This window comes from Cervus canadensis, chromosome 18 (genome assembly GCF_019320065.1).
Source record: "Cervus canadensis isolate Bull #8, Minnesota chromosome 18, ASM1932006v1, whole genome shotgun sequence".
Classification (NCBI taxonomy): Eukaryota; Metazoa; Chordata; class Mammalia; order Artiodactyla; family Cervidae; genus Cervus; species Cervus canadensis.
This window is the reverse complement of record NC_057403.1, coordinates 25760258-25779423: the sequence shown is the minus strand read 5'-3', so window position 1 is coordinate 25779423 and position 19166 is coordinate 25760258. Positions and strand designations below refer to the sequence as shown.

Below are 19166 nucleotides of genomic sequence, written 5' to 3'. Positions count from 1 at the left end.
TTTTTATTTTTTGTAGTTCTGTTTATTGCTACCAACCCATCTCCCTCCAACCCCTCATGCGTGCGTGCTCTGGTCATGTGACACCATGGACTACAGCCCACCAGGCTCTTTTGTCCGTGGAATTTCCCAGTGGAATTTTCCAGGCAAGAATACTGGAGTGGGTTGCCATTTCCTTTTCCCAGATGTCAAATTTTGAGGTTTCCCACATCTTCACTCACTCCTTTGTCCTACATGAATTATTTGATGTTGACAAGGTGTGAGCCACGAATAAAGGCCTTCCCACATTGCTCACATTCATAGGGTTTCTCAACAGTATGAGTTTTCTGGTGTCGACTAAGCTCTGAGCCACAGCCAAAGGCCTTCCCACATTCCTTACACCCATAGGGTTTTTCACCACTATGATTTCCCTCGTGATGAGCAAGTTCTGATCGTCGAATAAAAGCCTCCCCACATTCCTTACATTTATGGGGTGTCTCACCAGTGTGAATTTTTTGATGCCAGATAAGTTCTGTGCTACAAGTAAAGGCCATTTCACATTCCTTGCATTTATAAGGTTTCTCACCCGTGTGAGCTCTCTGATGTCTGGTAAGTTCTGTGCCACGGTGAAAGGCTTTCCCACATTGCTTACACTTGTATGGTTTCTCCCCTGTATGAACACTCTGATGTCGGACAAGATGTGAATCGGAGATAAAACCTTTCCCACATTCCCTACATTTATGAGGTTTCTCGCCGGTATGAATTCTTTGATGTAGGTTCAGTTCTGAGGCACAACTGTACACCTTCCCACATTCCTTACATTCATAGCGTCTCTCACCAGTATGAATTATCTGATGAAGACTAAGTTGTGTGTCATAGAGAAAAGCTTTCCCACAGTCCTTACACTTATGGGGTTTCTCACCAGTATAGATTCTCTGATGTCAAAGAAGGTGTGAGGGACAGGTAAAGGCTTTCCCACACTCCTTACATTCATAGTATTTCTCATCAGTATGAATCTTCTGATGTAAATTCAGCTGTGAGATAGATGGAAAGGCCTTTTCACATTCCGTACACTTAAAGGGTTTCTCACCTATGTGAATCTTTTGGTGTTTACTAAGTTATGAGGTAGAATGAAAGGCTTTCCCACATTCCTTACATTTATGAGGTTTCTCAGCAGTATTAATGCTCTGAGATTTTGTAATCTGAGAGTCACAAATAAAGTCACCTTCCTTATTTTCATTACTTTTTTGGCTTTCATTAATTCTTTGATGCTTTATCAAGTCTGACCTACTATTAAAGGCTTTCTCACATTCTCCACATTTAGAGCCTTTCTCCTTATTATGATTTCTTTCATGTTGACTCTGGTGTGGTTGCAATCTGGAAGTCTTACATTCCTTGGATTCACAGGATTTTGCTCCAGTAGGAGCTGTCTCAGGTGTTCTAGGATCTGTGTGCTGAACGGAAGTGGATCTTTCTTCAGCGGTTATTATGGCTTGTCTGAAATGTTCTTCTGATAGCCTCTCCAAGTGGCATCTGACTTCTCTGGTATTTCTGACTCTAGGACACTCAAGATTAGAGCTGATAAGTCTCTTTGTTATCTCTGGTTGCAATGACTGAATTTCATAACGTTCCTCCTTTAAAGATAAAGTCTTGGCTTCTCTTCTAGATTCCCAGTCTGTAAGATAACAAAGAAAATAGTATTTTCATGTTGTAGGAGAAAGAAAAGTTCCAAGGTAGAAACAACAAACTAAAAATAGTGAATAGTTTAAATTGCTCTTAACACTGCGTTACAATTTGGGAAAAAAAAAAAAAAAAAAGGTTGGGAGGGGAATAAGAATAGAGAAAATGAGGGCAGCTTATGAAGGAAGTGATTTTTAAAATATTTATTTGGCTGTGCCAGGTCTTAGTAGTAGCATGTGAACTCTTTCGTTGCGGCATGTGGGATCTAGTTCCCTGACCAGTGATTGAACCCAGGCCCCCTGCACTGGAAGCACCGGAGTCTTAGTCACTACACCACCAGGGAAGTCCCAAGGAAGTGACTTTTCACTTCTGGTGAGAATCAGCTGGGGAACTTGTTAAAAATACAATGTCCGGGACCTCCCAGGTGGTCCAGCAGTTAAGACTCAGCACTCCCAACCCAGGGGGTCTGGGTTAGATCCCTTGTTGGGGAACTAGATCCCACATGCCACATCCAGCAGTTGGTAACTAAAGATTGAAGATCTTATGTGCCACAACTAAGATCCAGTGTAGCCAAATAAATTATAAATATTTTTTAAAAAATATGTAATGTCCAAGAACCAACCAACTAAATGAGAATCTAAAGGAGTAGGACATTATCTAACAGCAAGTCCTCTCATCTCTAGCCCCAGGTTTTGATTACTTCTACTAGTATCTCTAGTAGTAATCACCTTGTCCAGAGCCATCCCTCACCAAGATTAACAAAACATTATCCTAGCATAGTATCTCCCTATTTCCTCCTGATATCCCATCCCCAACACAGTAGCCAGAGTGCTCTTATTAAAATAAGTTTGATCATGTCATTCTTCTGCTCAAAATCCTCCACTGGATTTTCTTCTCACCCTGAGTAAAAGTCAAAATCCCTCAGTGATCCACATGGCCTTTCCAGAACTTGTTTACACTACCTCTTTCTGACCTCACTGCCTTATCCCCTCCCATGAGCTGACTCTATTCTAGCTCCCTGACCAACTACATGTTCACATTTGCCAAGCACACCCTTCGTTCAGAATCTCTGCCTACAAATATCTTCCCTAAGATATCAACATGGCTCTTTCAATTACTTCATTCTGACCTCTATTTAGATGTCAACTTAAGAGACCACTCTTTACAAAACAGGACCTTCATCAATCTACTTACTGTACTTTTTTGCAGTGTACTTATCACATGTCATTTCCTCTTTTCCCCCAACATTATGCTTTAAAGTTTTCATAACACAGAAGAATGAAAAGAACTAGACAGTGGACTCCCATAATCTCATCACCTAGATTCTACAACAAATGTTTGGACCTACTTGCCTTATTATACATCTATCTACCCCTCCAAACATCAAGTCACCTTGCAGACATCAGTATACTTCACCTGTAAACCAACAGATTATATTTTAACTTGTTTACTTCTGTACTGTCTGTCCACCCTTCACTGTACCTGTACAAAGTAAATAATAGTTGTCTGCCGAATGTATGGCCATTGGTGTGTTTTTCTATCTCCCTCACTGATTTCTGAGGCAACTCAAAATGTGGGACTCACTGTTTAAATGCAGTGCCTTCCCCCTGCACCTAAAATACAAAATTCACTATCAGACCTGCAAAATTCTGTAGCATCTGGTCCCTGCTTCCCTCTTCAACTTAATTTTGAGGTACTGTCACCTTCACTCACCATGAGTTCACTATACTGGCTGCCATTCAACTTGCATGTCATGCCAATTACATTCTCATCTTTCAGGAAATGTTTTGGCTTCTTTGCATGCTCTCTGTTCCAGGATATCTGCCATGGCCAGCTTCTCTCATTCTAAAAATCTTAATTTTCTATCCTATATCCTTTTATTTGCCCTCATAATCTTTTTCTCAATTTTATAATTACATATTTGTTCATCAGTTTATCTACTGGTATAATTTCTCCCAAGGCTTCCCTGGAGGCTCAGTGGCAAGGAATCTACCTACTGGTCTGGGAAAATCCCACATGCCAAGGAGGGACTGAGCCTGTGCGCCACAACTTCTGAGCCCACAAGCAGCAACTACTGAAGCCTGAGTGCCCTAGAGCTGGTGTTCCACAGCAAGAGAAGCTACTGCAATGAGAAGCCCATACACCACAACGAGAGGGTAGCCTTAACTGAAGCCCAGCTTGCCACAACTAGAGAAAGCCCATGCAGCAATGAAGACCCAGTACAGTCAGGAATAAAAATAAATAAATAAAAATTATTAAAAAAAAGATCAGAACAAAATTGGACCCAAAATGTGGTGAAGATGGTTATCTCATGGAAAGGAAGAACGGAGGAAAGCAGAAAGGTACTTCCTTCCTGAAATCAGAGGGAATATGAGGAAGAGTAGCAAGAAAGTGGTAACTAGAATAACAATTGGAAGACTTACGTGAAACATCCTTACTCTCTTCTCCAGATCTTAGGCTTCTTGGGGAGCTTTCCTAACAACATCTCAGACATGCTGCCTGTCTTCTCACAGGCCAGGAGAGTGCCACCTGCCACGGCGTTTCCCATGTGAGTCTCTATTACTCACCTGGGCACCACTCTTCTGTCTCCTTGCCCTTAACCATCCAGGGCTCCTTCCCCTGCTCCAATAAAGAGATCACATCTGACTAAAAATTGGCAAATCCTGCTCAAGAAAGAAAAAAAGGATCAAGTGGATGTTGCGGGTGTCCCAGAATTAAAATCAGTCCATGATTATCACAAAAGAGGAGTAAGAAAATTAAGGGTAAGAGGAAAGGGGGAAGATAAAGTTCAATGGAGCTGCTGATTTCTTTTTCTTTTTTATTTCAGGTCCTGAATATTTATTTTTTAAATTTGTTTTTCCTAGGCTGCATGCATTAGTTATTTTATTAATGTATTTTTAATTGGATGATAATTGCTTTACAATGTTGTGTTGTTTTTTGCTGTACAACAGTGTGAATCAGTCATAATTAAATACATATATTCCCTCTCTCTTGAGCCTCTCTGCTCTTCCCATAGGTGACATAGCTCTCCCCATAGTGACAACCCCACTAGGTTGTCACAGAGCACCAGGCTGAGGTCCCTGTGTTATACACCAGCTTTCCACTAGTTACCCGTTTTACACATGATAATGTATATAGGAGCAGCCAATTTCTAACTTCACAAGGGACAAAGCATTCTTTGGTAAGCACTTAGGAAGAATCGTTAATTCAGCCAAGCACTTAGGAAGGACTCACAAGAAATTGGGATTCCCTTGTGGCTCAGCTGGTAAAGAATCTGCCTGCAATGTGGGCAACCTAGGTTGTATAGTCCATGGGGTCACAAAGAGACAGACATAACTGACTGACTTTCACTACTTCACTTCATAAGAAATTATTATAATAAATATAAAAATTTAAGACCAATTCTGAATTTTCGAGGACAAATCAACTGACCCAGTGAGATCAGGTTGTTATAATTCTCCAGCATCACATCTTGGTACAAATCCTTCTGAGCAGAGTGCAAGCATTCCCACTCTTTCTGAGAGAAGTAAATGACCATATCTTTGAACTTGAAATCCTGAAACCAAAGATAAAAATACATAGAAATTAATGGGCCAAAATCTTTACAAGAAAATTAAGAGAGCAATTCAATAGGAAAACACTGTTTGGAAAAAAAGGACACACTGGACCTTTCAGAAATAGATGTTTTTCTGGAACTCTCTTGCTTTTTCGATGATCCAGCGGATATTGGCAATTTGATCTCTGGTTCCTCTGCCTTTTCTAAAACCAGCTTGAAGATCTGGAAGTTCACAGTTCACGTGTTGCTGAAGCCTGGCTTGGAGAATTTTGAGCATTATTTTACCAGTGTGTCAGATGAGTGCAATTGTGCGGTAGTTTGAGCATTCTTTGGGATTGCCTTTCTTTGGGATTGGAATGAAAACTGACCTTTTCCAGTCCTGTGGCCACTGCTGAGTTTTCCAAATTTGCTGGCATATTGAGTGCAGCACTTTCACAGCATCATCTTTCAGGATTTGAAATAGCTCAACTGGAATACCATCACCTCCACTAGCTTTGTTCATAGTGATGCTTTCTAAGGCCCACTTGACTTCACACTCCAGGATGTCTGGCTCTAGGTGAGTGATCACACCATCATGATTATCTTTGGCCACCTCATGAGAAGAGTTGACTCATTGGAAAAGACCCTAATACTGGGAGGGACTGGGGGCAGGAGGAGAAGGGGACGACAGAGGATGAGATGGCTGGATGGCATCACCAGCTCGATGGACATGAGTTTGAATAAACTCCGGGAGTTGGTGATGGACAAGGAGGCCTGGCGTGCTGCAATTCATGGGGTGGCAAAGAGTTGGACATGACTGAGCGATTGAACTGAACTGAACTGGACCTTTCAAAATGCATAAGTCAACAGCTCCATATAAAAAATAAACAGACTAATCAAAAAATGGACAAAAGACCTAAACAGATATTTCTTCAAAGAAGACATACAGATGCGCAAAAAGCACATGAAAAGATGCTTCAACATCGTTAATTATTAGAGAAATGCAAATCAAAACTACACTGAGGTATCACCTCACATTAGTAAGAATGGCCATCATTAAAAAGTCTATTAATAAAAAATGCTGGAGAGGGTGTGGAGAAAAAGGAACCCTCCTACACTGTTGGTAGGAATGTAAATTGGTACAGCCACTATGGAAAACAGTTTGGAGGTTCCTTAAAAAACTAAAAACAGAGCTATCATATGATCCTGCAATCCCACTCCTGAGTATATGTTTGGAGAAAACCATAATTCAACAAGATACATACACCACGATATTCACTGCAGCACTACTGACAATGTCCATCAACAGATGAATGGATAAAGAAGATGTGGTGTATTTATACAATGGAATACCACTCAGCCATAAAAAGGAATGAAACAATGCCATTTGCATGTTTTGGACATCCATCCAACATGGATGAACCTAGAGATTATCATACCAAGTGAAATAAGCCAGACAGAGAATGACAAATAACATGTTATTGCTTATATGTGGAATCTAAAAAAAAAAAAAATTATACAAATGAACTTATATACAAAACAGAAATAGACCCACAGACATAGAAAACAAACTTATGCTTACCAAAGGGGAAAGGTGGGAGGAGGGATAATTAGAAGTTTGGGATTAACATATATATACTACTATATAGGGCTTCCCTGGTGGCTCAGCAGGTAAAGAATCTGCCTGCAGTGAGGGAGACCTGGGTTCGATCCCTGGGTTGGGAAGATCCCCTGGAGAAGGGAATGGCAACCCACTCCATTATTCTTGCCTGGAGAATTCCATGGACAGAGGATCCTGGTGAGCTACAGGCCATGGGGTCGCAAAGAGTTGGACACGACTGAGCTACTAACATACATACACACTACTACTATATATAAAATATAACCATTAAGGATAGCACAGGGAACTATACACAACATTTTGTAAAAACTTTTAAGGAAAAGAATCTGAAAATATATATATATGTGTAACTGAATAACTTTGCTGTACACTTGAAACTAACAACATTGTAAACTGACTATACTTTTAACTAGAAAAAAAAAAAACATGGACAGTTCAGTGTGGAAACAAGGGTGATCACAGGACACATTCTTGGTGTACACACCATTTGTTAAAAAAAACTGAGGTATAGTTGATGTATAATACTGTATGTTTCAGGTATATAACATGGTGATTCACAATTTTTAAAGATTATTTTCCATTTATAATTATTATAAAATATGGGTTACAGTACCTGTATCATTCAAATCATTCTTAAACATGCCTGCAACTACAGATAAAACCTCCTTGGCATTATCCTTTTTCATTATCCAGCCAGGTCTGGGAATAAACAAAGTCTAGATAATCAGTGTTTCCCAATTAAATAAAACTGCACATGCAAGTAGATAACACATGCTATGCTCAGCACACAACACTGTGACCATCTCTGCATTTACCCATTTAAGAAATCTGTTTAAAAGTCTGAATCAAAATAATAAAATAAAATAAAAGTCTGAATCATTCAAAGGTATATTTAAAAACCTCTCTCTCATGGAAAACAGTGTGGAGATTTCTTAAAAAACTGGAAATAGAACTGCCATATGACCCAGCAATCCCACTTCTGGGCATACACACTGAGGAAACCAGATCTGAAAGAGACACGTGCACCCCAATGTTCATCGCAGCACTGTTTATAATAGCCAGGACATGGAAGCAACCTAGATGCCCATCAGCAGACGAATGGATAAGGAAGCTCTGGTACATATACACCATGGAATATTACTCAGCCGTTAAAAAGAATTCATTTGAACCAGTTCTAATGAGATGGATAAAACTGGAGCCCATTATACAGAGTGAAGTAAGCCAGAAAGATAAAGAACATTACAGCATACTAACACATATATATGGAATTTAGAAAGATGGTAACGACAACCCTATATGCAAAACAGAAAAAAGAGACACAGAAGTACAGAACAGACTTTGAACTCTGTGGGAGAAGGTGAGGGTGGGATGTTTCAAAAGAACAGCATGTATATTATCTATGGTGAAACAGATCACCAGCCCAGGTGGGATGCATGAGACAAGTGCTCGGGCCTGGTGCACTGGGAAGACCTAGAGGAATAGGGTGGAGAGGGAGGTGGGAGGTGGGATCGGGATGGGGATTACGTGTAAATCTATGGCTGATTCATATCAATGTATGACAAAACCCACTGGAAAAAAAAAATAAATAAAGGGGAAAAAAAATGAAAAAAAAAAAAAAAACCTCTCTCTCTGAAAATAGGATTTGAACACAGCTTATGTGATCTAATAATTTCTTAAAAGCTCAGGCTCATAAATATACCAGAATATTTAATCTAGTTGTTCTCCATGTCCACAAATAGACATCATTTTTACTGGGTGTACAACACCCCATCTTATGTATTCAGCGCTGTATTTTGCAGCACTAGCTTAGAACAGTTCTCTAGAGTTCTGTTGCAGTTACAAGGGTTATTACTTCTTAATAATTTATATATCTGGTTGAATTGTTCCTGTTACAATAAACTGTCCCCAACTATACTCTCTTTGTTCCAGAATTCCCAGAACTAATGGAGTAAGATCCAGACTCACACGATGGGACCCATGATGAGCAAACACTACACAAGTTCAAAATGGACCCACAGGTTCCGTGTGGACTATCACATAACTGCATACACAGAATCTATCATATCTCTCAGATTCTCCGTCCCAAAAAATCTCAGAGCCTAAAATATGAGCACATACTAAGAATGCAAAAAATCAGTATCAATTACCTTCTTGTCTAATTGGAAACCCCTGGAAGAATAAATGGCGACACACTACAGTATTCTTGTGGGGAAACTCCCATGGAAGAGAAGCCTGGTGGGCTACAGCTCATGGGGTCACAAAGATTCAGACATGACTGAGTGACTGGGCATGCATCCACTATCATTGGAAAACCCAAGTCTGCAACATGGAGTCTCACTCCCACTTCATCAAAGCACAGCTCTAACAAGAGAGGGACAAAATTTCCAGCAAGGGCTGGTTTTCCCATTCCATCAGTACTCCCGGTAGAAGGATATACACTTATGGAATGCTAAATGGTTTCTGAATAAACAGTTAAACATTTGTTGGAGAAGAGAGAGACACTTAGGGGACAGCAGCCTTTGGCAGCATCACTCATTGGAATTGGAGGAACTGGGGAAGAAGTTCTTCAGAGAGGCTCAGGGAAATAAGCAGTTCCAGGAGAAAGAAATCCACAGCTCAAATCTTCCAAAATAAAAAAAAAATGCTCTTGATATAGAAGAAACATCCATTCACGTAAGCAATGGCATTTAGGGTTACAAACCAGATCATTTATATCCTGGGTTCACCCAAGAGAAATACAAGTTAAGAAGGCAAAGGAGGAAGAGGCAACAACAGCCCTGAGTCACCAGACTGACCTCAAGAGTCCAAAAATGAAGTTTCCTCTCTCCTCCCCGTTTCTATCTTCCTGCTTTTGGCAACCCAGTGCATGCACACACAAACACAGAGTCCCTTTCTCTTTCTCCATCTGAGGGAGCGTAACAAACCTTGGCTTTCCCTGAACTCCAGGGAATCCAACTGTACATAATGTGTTCAGAAGAAATAACTTTTCCACCATGAGGAGCTCATCTGAACCCAGAAAAGCCTGCTCTGATCTGCCCCAGGTAGACCCTTGGTCTATCAGGAAGATGCTAAGCTCCTCAGGTGAGGAGCATCTTAGAGACATGAGGACATCCTCAGGACCAGAGCACAGGACACTTAGGCAGGCCCAGCCTTGGACAGATTCCGCAACAGAGGTCTCCAGCCTCCACCAGGCCTAAGACTCAAGTACTTCCTTGCCTTTGTGCACATATCCCAGAACTGGGGTCTTGAGAACCCAATCTAGAACCTCTTTCCACAAAGACTCTGTCCAGAATCACCAATACTGAGCCAGACAACCAATATGATCAGCAGGTTCTCAGCAGCCTCAGCCAAGCTCAACTACCTGGATGAAGGCTGCCATGGCTTTTGTTGTTGTTCTGGTTGTTCAGTTGCCACATCTAACTCTTTGTGACCCTATGGACTGCAGCATGCCAGGCTCCCTTGTCTTTCACTATTTCCCGGAGTTTGCTCAAATTCATGTCCATTGAGTCGGTAATGCTATCCAACCATCTCATCCTCTGCCATCCCCTTCTCCTTTTGCCTTCAATCAGGGTCTTTTCCAATGATAGCTTTACATGAAACCATAATTTTCAGAATCCTCATGGTCTGTACATCCTGGTCCCCAACCAAGATCATCCATGGCTTTCCTGCTTTTCATTCCTACCCTCAGCCTTACTGCTGATAGGCAGTGCTCATTGCATCTCAAGCACAATTACTGTGCATTAAGCAATTTTAGTCCCTGGTGTCTTACATGTATTAATCTTTAGGAAAGGCCCATGAATCTTTAGGTTAGTGAAGTAAGTAATTCACTCACGTCTGCAGTAAGCAGTGGCACTGCTGGGCTTTAAATTTAGATTTCTCCAGCCCTCCAGATGATGCCCTTCCACTTCTGACCCTTGCACAGGCAGCCAGGGATTTCCCGATCCTTTGCAAGAACGCTGAGCTGGACTCTGCACCCAGGGAAGCAGAAAAAGCTTGGTTTGCTTGGTTTATCACTGCAGAGCACAACACTATGAGGGGAAATCAAAGGTAAAAGGGTAAGGAAGCAAAGAAGTTCTGTAAACAGAATTCCTCTGAAATGAACTAACAGTGACTTACTTAAGTTGAGGGGTATGTGGAAAATTTCACGTACCATGTAAAAGATTAACTGGGGCCCAGAAAAGTAACAGAACTCCAACCAATGGAAACAGACTGAGCAGCATTCCAAGAACAGTGAATGTGCTAAGTAGAGAGGGAGACAAATTGCATCCTGTGTGTCTGAGGAGCAGATAAGTTAATGGGGATAACTGGTGAGGGACTCTGGGAAAGGAGTAGACAGCCATGATGCTGGAGAAATCTGAAGGGGCCAGAAAAGAAAGGCCTTGGATGACGGTCATCTTTGCCAGGACTAAACACATCATCTTGACTTACCACTCTATGCCAATACTAGGACTGGTGCTCTAGTAAATATAGATATTTACTATAGTAAATAAACAATAGTGTGAAAGAGCTGGGATTTTACCCTGAAAGTAACAGGGATTCACTGAATAAAGAAAGTGAGGCAACTGGACTATTTTATTTCGGAGGAATAAACTAGAGTTAGGGAGTCCAATCAAGGTTCTCCTAGTGGCTCAGTGGTAAAGAACGCCTGCAATACAGGAGACATGGGTTTAATCCCTGGGTGGGGAAAACCCCCTAGAGAAGGGAATGGCTATCCACTCCAGTATTCTTTTTTGCCTGGAGAATTCTATGGACAGAGGAGCCTGGCGGGCTACAGTCCATGAGGTCAACAAGAGACGGAACAACTGAGTGACTAACACTTTCAGGGAGTCCAATTAGGTAAATGCACTACCCATTCCCACAAAAGTTTTACCTGGCACACACAGGGCATGAGAGCAAGGAGCAGGAAAAGAGACAGACTCAATGGGCTCTGCCACCTCACTGATGTGGGGGAGACCAGGAAGTAGGAGTTAGGGGACCTCCAGGTTGCCAGTGTAAGGGCACGTTCAGGTGAATTTCCATTATTGGCACATTCCCCAGAGCCTGCAGACTACAATATACAGAAGTTTTGAGGAAGTCCATGGTCAGAGAGCTAAGAAATGGCAGAAATGGAGGTAGTCTCTACCCTTTTATGCAGTGCAAATATCATTAATACCGAGAAAGGACAACAAGAATTCTAAGAGGAGGAAATAGAGGGAGAAATGGACAGTCAAAGACTGAAGGGCAAAGGGAAGCTGGAATTCCTTCCTCACCAAAATGTGCTGAGAATTGAGTGGGAAGATATGGTCCCTTTCTCAGAATCTTAGGAAGGTTCTGACCAGAATGGAAATATGAAGACAAACTCAGTCAATTTCCACAGAATTCAGAAGTCAAAGACAAAGGAAGAAACAGATTTATCCAAGTGAAAAAAAAAAAAAGTATTTCGAAAGAATATTTAGCCTAAATATTTCAAGAGTAAAGAAATATGTAGTTCTGAAAAGCAGCTGGACAGAATAAAAAAAAGAGTTCTAACTCAGACACAATGAGGGGGAAAAACTCCTGAATTTCACATACTCAAATACTATGCCATTCTTTAAAATCAACTAGGAATTTTACTGACTCCCAGTATTCTTGCCTGAAAAATCGCATGAACAGAGGAGCCTGATGGGCTACAGTCCAAAGGATCGCAAAGAGTCAGACATGACTGAGCGCATACACACACAGGAATTTTACAGTCAATATTCTGTAGTTATATCTCAAATCAGATACCTTAAGCTGTTTAGATGAAAAGTACTTTAGAAAAATGAGTGGCTTTTATATTTTTGTATTAGAGAAGACTTTCTGGCATGACATAAAGAAAAGAAAACACTTTTTGAAAACACACACAAAGTAGATTAACCGTGAAAAAATACTTCTAAAACAACCTATAAATGACAGAGTAGTTCTGAAAAGAACTTTGCTTAATGTATGCTTAACATGCTTAATGTATAAACTGATAAATGGGCAAGAGAAATCAGTAGGCAATTTAGAAATTCCAACTGTACCATTTATTAACTGTAATTCTGGAGCAACTGACTCAACAGAATCTATTTTCTCATCTGTCAACTTAGAATAATACCAAATTTCATCAAATCTGATATGCCACTGTTTGTAAAGCCAGCATTACTTTATATACCAGGAAAGAAATAAATGTCACCAATTAAACTATAACTTGCCAGGAACTGAAAAACCCACCCTGGTTTCAAAGAAGTTAAAATGTGGAGGGGGAAAAAAAAATCACAGAATTTACATTCATACCTGACTGATAGGATTGTTATGTGGATCCAACAAGATAACATATCAAGAACTTTAAGTGGCTCAAAGTGAACACTCAATAAGTTAAATTGCTTCTATTAGTAATTTGATCATTCTGAAAACAAAATTACACACCCACACATATGTGCAGATAAAATAATTTTAAAATATTAATAATGATTACCTCTAGATGGTAGCCCATGGACCATGGGCATTAAACTTTCATGACTTACTCAAATTTTGAAATTTTTGCAAGAAACCTGTATTACTTTTGGAGAAGGAAAAGGCAACCCACTCCATTACTCTTGCCTGGAAAAATCCATTCCCATGGATGGAGGAGCCTGACAGGCTACAGTCCATGGGGTCACAAAGAGTCAGACACAACTGACTGACTTCACTTATTGTATTACTTTAATCATCACAAAGAGAGCAATTAGGTTATTTCTATTTGGGAGGGAATGGAGAAATATTAAGATCAGAAAGGGGCTGGCAGGCATTCCATGCTGTTAGAAATTTGGAAGCAAACAGGTTACAGTGAACCTGGACCCCTAAAATTTCTTTTACAAGAAAGAAATTAGTAAGATTTAAGTAACTTATTCTGTTCTTCAACTTCCCTACCAAATCACACAAGCACATTCTCTCAAGACTGTTACATTGTTGCTGTTTAGTCACTCAGTCTTGTCTGACTCTTTCCTGACTCCATGGACTGCAGCCCACCAGGCTCCTCTGTCCATGGGATTTCCCAGGCAAGAATACTGGAGTGGGTTGACATTTCCTTCTCCAGAGGATCTTCCAGACTTAAGAGATTGAACCCATGTCTCCTGCACTGGCAGGTGAATTCTTTACTATTGAGTCTTCAGGGAAGCCCCCAAGATTGTTATAACACTGAACAAAATCCAGGGAAATGGAAATTCCAGATGAGAATACATGCAAAGCAGATAGCCCAGGTTTAACCATCTGTGGTTTCCTTCTCTCTTCCCCTTTCTCCAAATCACTACTATTAATCTCCTGGATGAAGTGAAGTAAAGTGAAAGCCGCTCAGTTGTGTCCGACTCTTTGTGACTCCATGGACCATACAATCCATGGAATTCTCCAGACCAGAATACTGGAGTGGGTAGCCTTTCCCTTCCCCAGGGGATCTTCCCATAGAATCCTGAAATGATAGTGTCCTGAAAACCAACAAGTCACCCTTTCCAAGAAGAGAATGGCAAACAACTTACCTCCTCCACCATGACTTTTGATGCACAGCAACACTTCTCTTCTCCTCTTCCGGATTCTTAGAGAAGGAAAAAAAAAAATAGAAAATAGTTAAGAAACTATGAGACTGCAGGTCCTTCCTGGAGCCTGGGGAAGGCCAAGGCAGAACAAATCCCTGCTCCACCCCAGGCACTGAGAGGGAGCCCAAAGCCAAAGAGGCCAGCTACCTCTCTCATCACCAAAAAGAAGAGCAGACAACCTTAGGGGCCCAGATGGGAGTCCTGGGAAAGACTCCTAGACTGTGGCCTCTTTCTTTCACAAGAGCCTGGCTTTGGGTACTTTTGGACACAAATTGAGCCCAGATCTGTGATACAAAGAAACATCCTAACTGGATCCACCTGCTGGAGTCCCACATTTCTGTCCTCTAGGCTGGGGGCACGTGACTGGGCCTTGGTGGCCACAAGGTGAAAACCAGACAAGTGGAAGCAGGAGGAGGGTCCCAATCCAAAGCTCTAGAAACCCCCCGCGAGCGTGCTAAGTCGCTTCAGTCGTGTCCGACTCTTCCCGACTCCATGGACTGTAGCCACCAGGATCCTCTGTCCATAGGCTTCTCCAGGCAAGAATACTGGAGTGGCCCGCCATGCCCTCCTACAGGGGATCTTCCCGACCCAGGGACCGAACCCGCGTCTCTTACATCTCCTGCATTGGCAGGTGGGTTCTTTATCACTAGCACCACCTGGACAGCACCCTAGAAACCCTCGGCACCACCATGAACGGCCCCAGGAGAACGCCATTCACTGCGCTGGAGAGCAAGCGGCTGCAGCTGTCTCAGTTCTTGGGCCGAAGAGTGCAACAGGAGCGCGATCCGGGGCTGAGGCAGGCGCTCAGGACCCACCCACCCGCGGACCCCATTCAACACCTGCCAAAAATGTACAAAAAGGGCGCCATTCCCACCTCCAGCCCCAAAGGCAGAGTCGGCGATGTGGCCATATTGGGGGTGCGCGCGCGCCCAACCCACACACCTACCCACACATCCACGCACAGAGCCAGAGTCCAGCTTCTACAGAATACCCACCACAGCCCCACTAGATACTGGCTGCCCAGCACCGGACGTATGGCGCACAAACCACTTCCAGGGAGCATCTCACGGGCTTTCCCCAGGCAGGCAGCCACACAGCTGCGACACTCCTGACCTTCAGCCATCCGACCCCGAGCCAGCCTGAAGCCACACCCACCGGTGCTGGCGCTCGGCCGACACCTCCCACCCCTGTGTGGACAGGCGGCCTGGATGCCACCCTCTCCCCGTCAGGCTTTGTTTTTCAAGCGCGGGCACGTTGCTTGGACATGCCCGACAGCCACCCATATTTAAAATTCCTGACAAACCCCAGACCTGCCCCGGGGCCCCTCACCATTCACTTCTCTGGGGCCCTCTCACGCCAGTCTGATGGAATCCGCCCCAAATCAGTGAGCGAAGCAACCTCGAATGCCTCAATCCTTTGCATCCGAACTCCCGCCAACTCACACGGTCCAGCCAACTTCGTACGAAAGCCGCACATACCGAGGGGCCCTCGGGGAAATGTAGTCCAGGGGAGGAAAAATCCAAGCAGGGCCTGGGCAGGCACAACCTTTTTCGTCCCGAGTCGCGTCGTGTTCCAAGCTTCAGCGAAGCCCAGTCCCGATCCCCCAGCCGCGCCTGAGCATCCTCCAAAGATCGGGGCGAACCGACTGGTCGAGGGAGCAACAGGTGGCCTTGAATGGGTAAGAAAGGGTTGTGGCCCGTGGAGCCTTCTGGGACACATAGCCCACAGTCGGGGTAAGGAGGTGCTCAAGTTTCGGTTCAAGTTTCATTCCCAGGGGTCCCCGGCGCAGCCCCTAAGCGCAGCCCTCGGTCTGGAACGTCGAACCCTGCAGCTGGAAGTCAAGGCTTTTCCAAACTATTTGGGCGGGGCCCCAGAGACGCCCAGTAGGGGGTTGGACCCATCCTGGAGGCGTCTGGGAAATGTAGTCCCAGGCTAACGGGTTGGAGGTCGGGTTGGGGAGAGACTGAAGGGGAGCAATAGAGTTCTTGATGGAGAAGTCCGAGAACGGCCCGGGGAGGTTCAAGAACGACAACAATGAGTCCCGGAATGGACTACCAATACTAAACTTAATAATAAGTAATACTGTTAAAATATCATACTGTTTTCAAACATTTTGTAAGTACTTAAATATAGATAAAAAGACATGTAGGTAGTAAGATCTCCGGAAAATCACACTAACATTTGTTAACAGTAGTTAATTTCTAGGATGTGCGGTTGTGAGTTTTTTCTTTCTATTTTGAGTATTCCCTTATATTTGGGCCATTTTCATGTCCTTCTTGTAAAACATTACTTATTAAATTTTGTTAAATATAAAATGAACAACTATTGTGGATGCAAAAAATCCATAAACAACCTACAATAAGCAGTAGAAGAAGGTTTTACTTCAGCTGTACTGAGGACCATAGTGGAGGATTTAGCTTGTCAGGAATTCTGAGAAACTGGTCTGAGAAGCATGGCTTTCAGTATAGTTTGTTATTTTGTCAGAGCAAAATACATACATCAAACATGACATGAGAACATTCCTTCAAATTTTCAAGAGACAGATTAGCACGTACACAGGGAGTCAGTATAGCCTTGGTGTCTGGGAAAGGAATCTTACCTTTAAAGGAGTACTGAAAGTGAAAGTCGCTTGGTCATCTCTAACTCTTTGTGACCTCATGGACCATACAGTACATGGAATTCTCCAGGCCAGAATACTGGAGTGGATAGCCTTTCCCTTCTCCAGGGGATCTTCCCAACCCAGGGATCGAACCCGGGTCTCCCACATTGCAGGCAGATTCTTTACCAGCTGAGCCACCAGGGAAGCCCTAAAGGAGTACTGGCATGGGCTTATAGGAGGGGAGGTGTTTATTTATTCCCATCTTCAAAGTGAACAGTCTTTACTTCTGGATCATGCATTTTTTTTCTCTTTAATGGTTAAAAGAGATGAATAATGTATGATGGTGACTGAAGCCATGTATAATGCAAATGTATAATACAGATGGTGACTGCAGCCATGAAGTTAAAAGATGCTTGCTCTTTGGAAGAAAAGTTATGACCAACCTAGACAGCATATTAAAAGGCAGAGACATTACTTTGCCAACAAAGGTTCTTCTAGTCAAAGTTGTGGTTTTTCCAGTAGTCATGTATGGATGTGACAGTTAGACTATAAAGAAAGCTGAGCACCAAAGAACTGATGCTTTTGAACTGTGGTGTTGGAGAAGACTCTTGAGAGTCCCTTGGACTGCAAGGAGATCCAACCAGTCCATCCTAAAGGAAATCAGTCCTGACTATTCATTGGAAGGACTGATGCTGAAGCTGAAACTCCAATACTTTGGCCACCTGATGCGAAGTACTGACTCATTTGAAAAGACCCTGATGCTGGGACAGATTGAAGGCAGGAGGAGAAGGGGACGACAGAGGATGAAACGGTTGGATGGCATCACCAACTCAATGGACATGAGTTTGAGTAAACTCCAGGAGTTGGTGATGGACAGGGAGGCCTGGTGTGCTGCAGTCCATGGGGTTGCAAAGAGTCAGAAAGACTGAACGACTGAACTGAACTGAACTGATACTGTATGAAAAACAGGAAATAAAGCTATTTCAGTAACATAAAGTTCAGGCCAAATTATGTATAAGCCAGAATGATTTTGTTGCCAAAACTCAGCCTCTGTTCACTGGTGCCGAATAGAAATGTGGAGAGAGTTTTGGATGAAGTAGAAAAGAATAGCTTTTAGTGCTTTGCCAGGCAAAGGGGGCCACCGTGGGCTAATGCCCTCAAGACTGTGTGACTCAACCTGGAGGAGGCAGTGAGGAGTTCTCTAGTGTTCAAGGAGCAGGGCATGATCGGCTCATGGACAGTTCTTGGACTGGTTGGCATCAAGGTAAAGTTTCAAGTCAACCTTCTGGTTTCAGTCAGTCTAGGATCCATGGTTAGTGGTTTTCATCTGCAGGGGTCTGCTTCCTGTAAAAACAACTTAGGAATGTGTGTCAGGCCTTTATCTATATCTTTCAGGAAACGGAGTTCACTGATTCTGCTGTGTCACAGAATTATAGTCTAAACTGTTACCAGTTCCCTAGCCCAACAGCTGTTCTTTGTTTCTACATCTTCACATTTCCCAATCATTAACCCTTGAGTCAGCATTTTACTTCAAAAGATAAGGATGCAGGAGTTGTACACAGTTTCAATTTCCCCATACCTCAATATGTGAAAATTTCTTCTGTCAGTGTAGATTCTGAAATTTTGAAATGGATGAATAGTGGGCCAGATTTTTAAAATTCAGTTTGGCTCTAAAAGATAATTGAAACACAATATTGATAAATGAGAACAAAACAAAACAAAAACATGAGAAATGTGGAAGGTTAAACCATAGACATTATATTTAAAGTAATTTTGAGGACTTCCCTGATGGTCCAGTGGCTGGGAATCCACCTGCCAAAGCAGGGGACACAGATTTGATTGCAGGTCCAGGAAGATCCCACATGTCAAGGAGCAACAAACCTGTGCACTGCAACTACTGAAGCCCACCGGTCCTAGAGCTGGTGCTCTGAAACAAGAAGGGCCACCTCAGTGAGAAGCCTGAACACCACAATGAAGAGTAGGCCTGGCTCGACTCAACTGGAGAAAGCCCGGCGAAGCAACTGAAGATCCAGTGCAGCCAAAACTAAATTAATTCATTAATTAAATTTCAAAAATAATTTTGAGGCTATGTGCAACTTTATAACCGCAGTATAACCACAGGGACTTCCCTGATGTTCCAGTGGGTAAGACTCAGCACTCCTAAAGCAGGGGACTCAGATTCAATCCCTGATTAGGGAACTAGATCCC

The 19166-nt window shown here is 42.7% G+C and overlaps 1 protein-coding gene across 1 annotated transcript; it reads right to left on the bottom strand.

Moving 5' to 3' along the window:
- On the bottom strand, positions 1–15599 carry LOC122421407 (zinc finger protein 568-like). The gene is given in 6 exon segments (XM_043437377.1): positions 1–251; positions 254–1651; positions 4224–4319; positions 5089–5212; positions 14303–14358; positions 15355–15599. Coding segments are annotated over 5 exon segments (1671 nt in total). The 5' UTR covers positions 14315–14358; positions 15355–15599; the 3' UTR covers positions 1–210.
- Positions 15600–19166: the final 3567 nt, after the last annotated feature.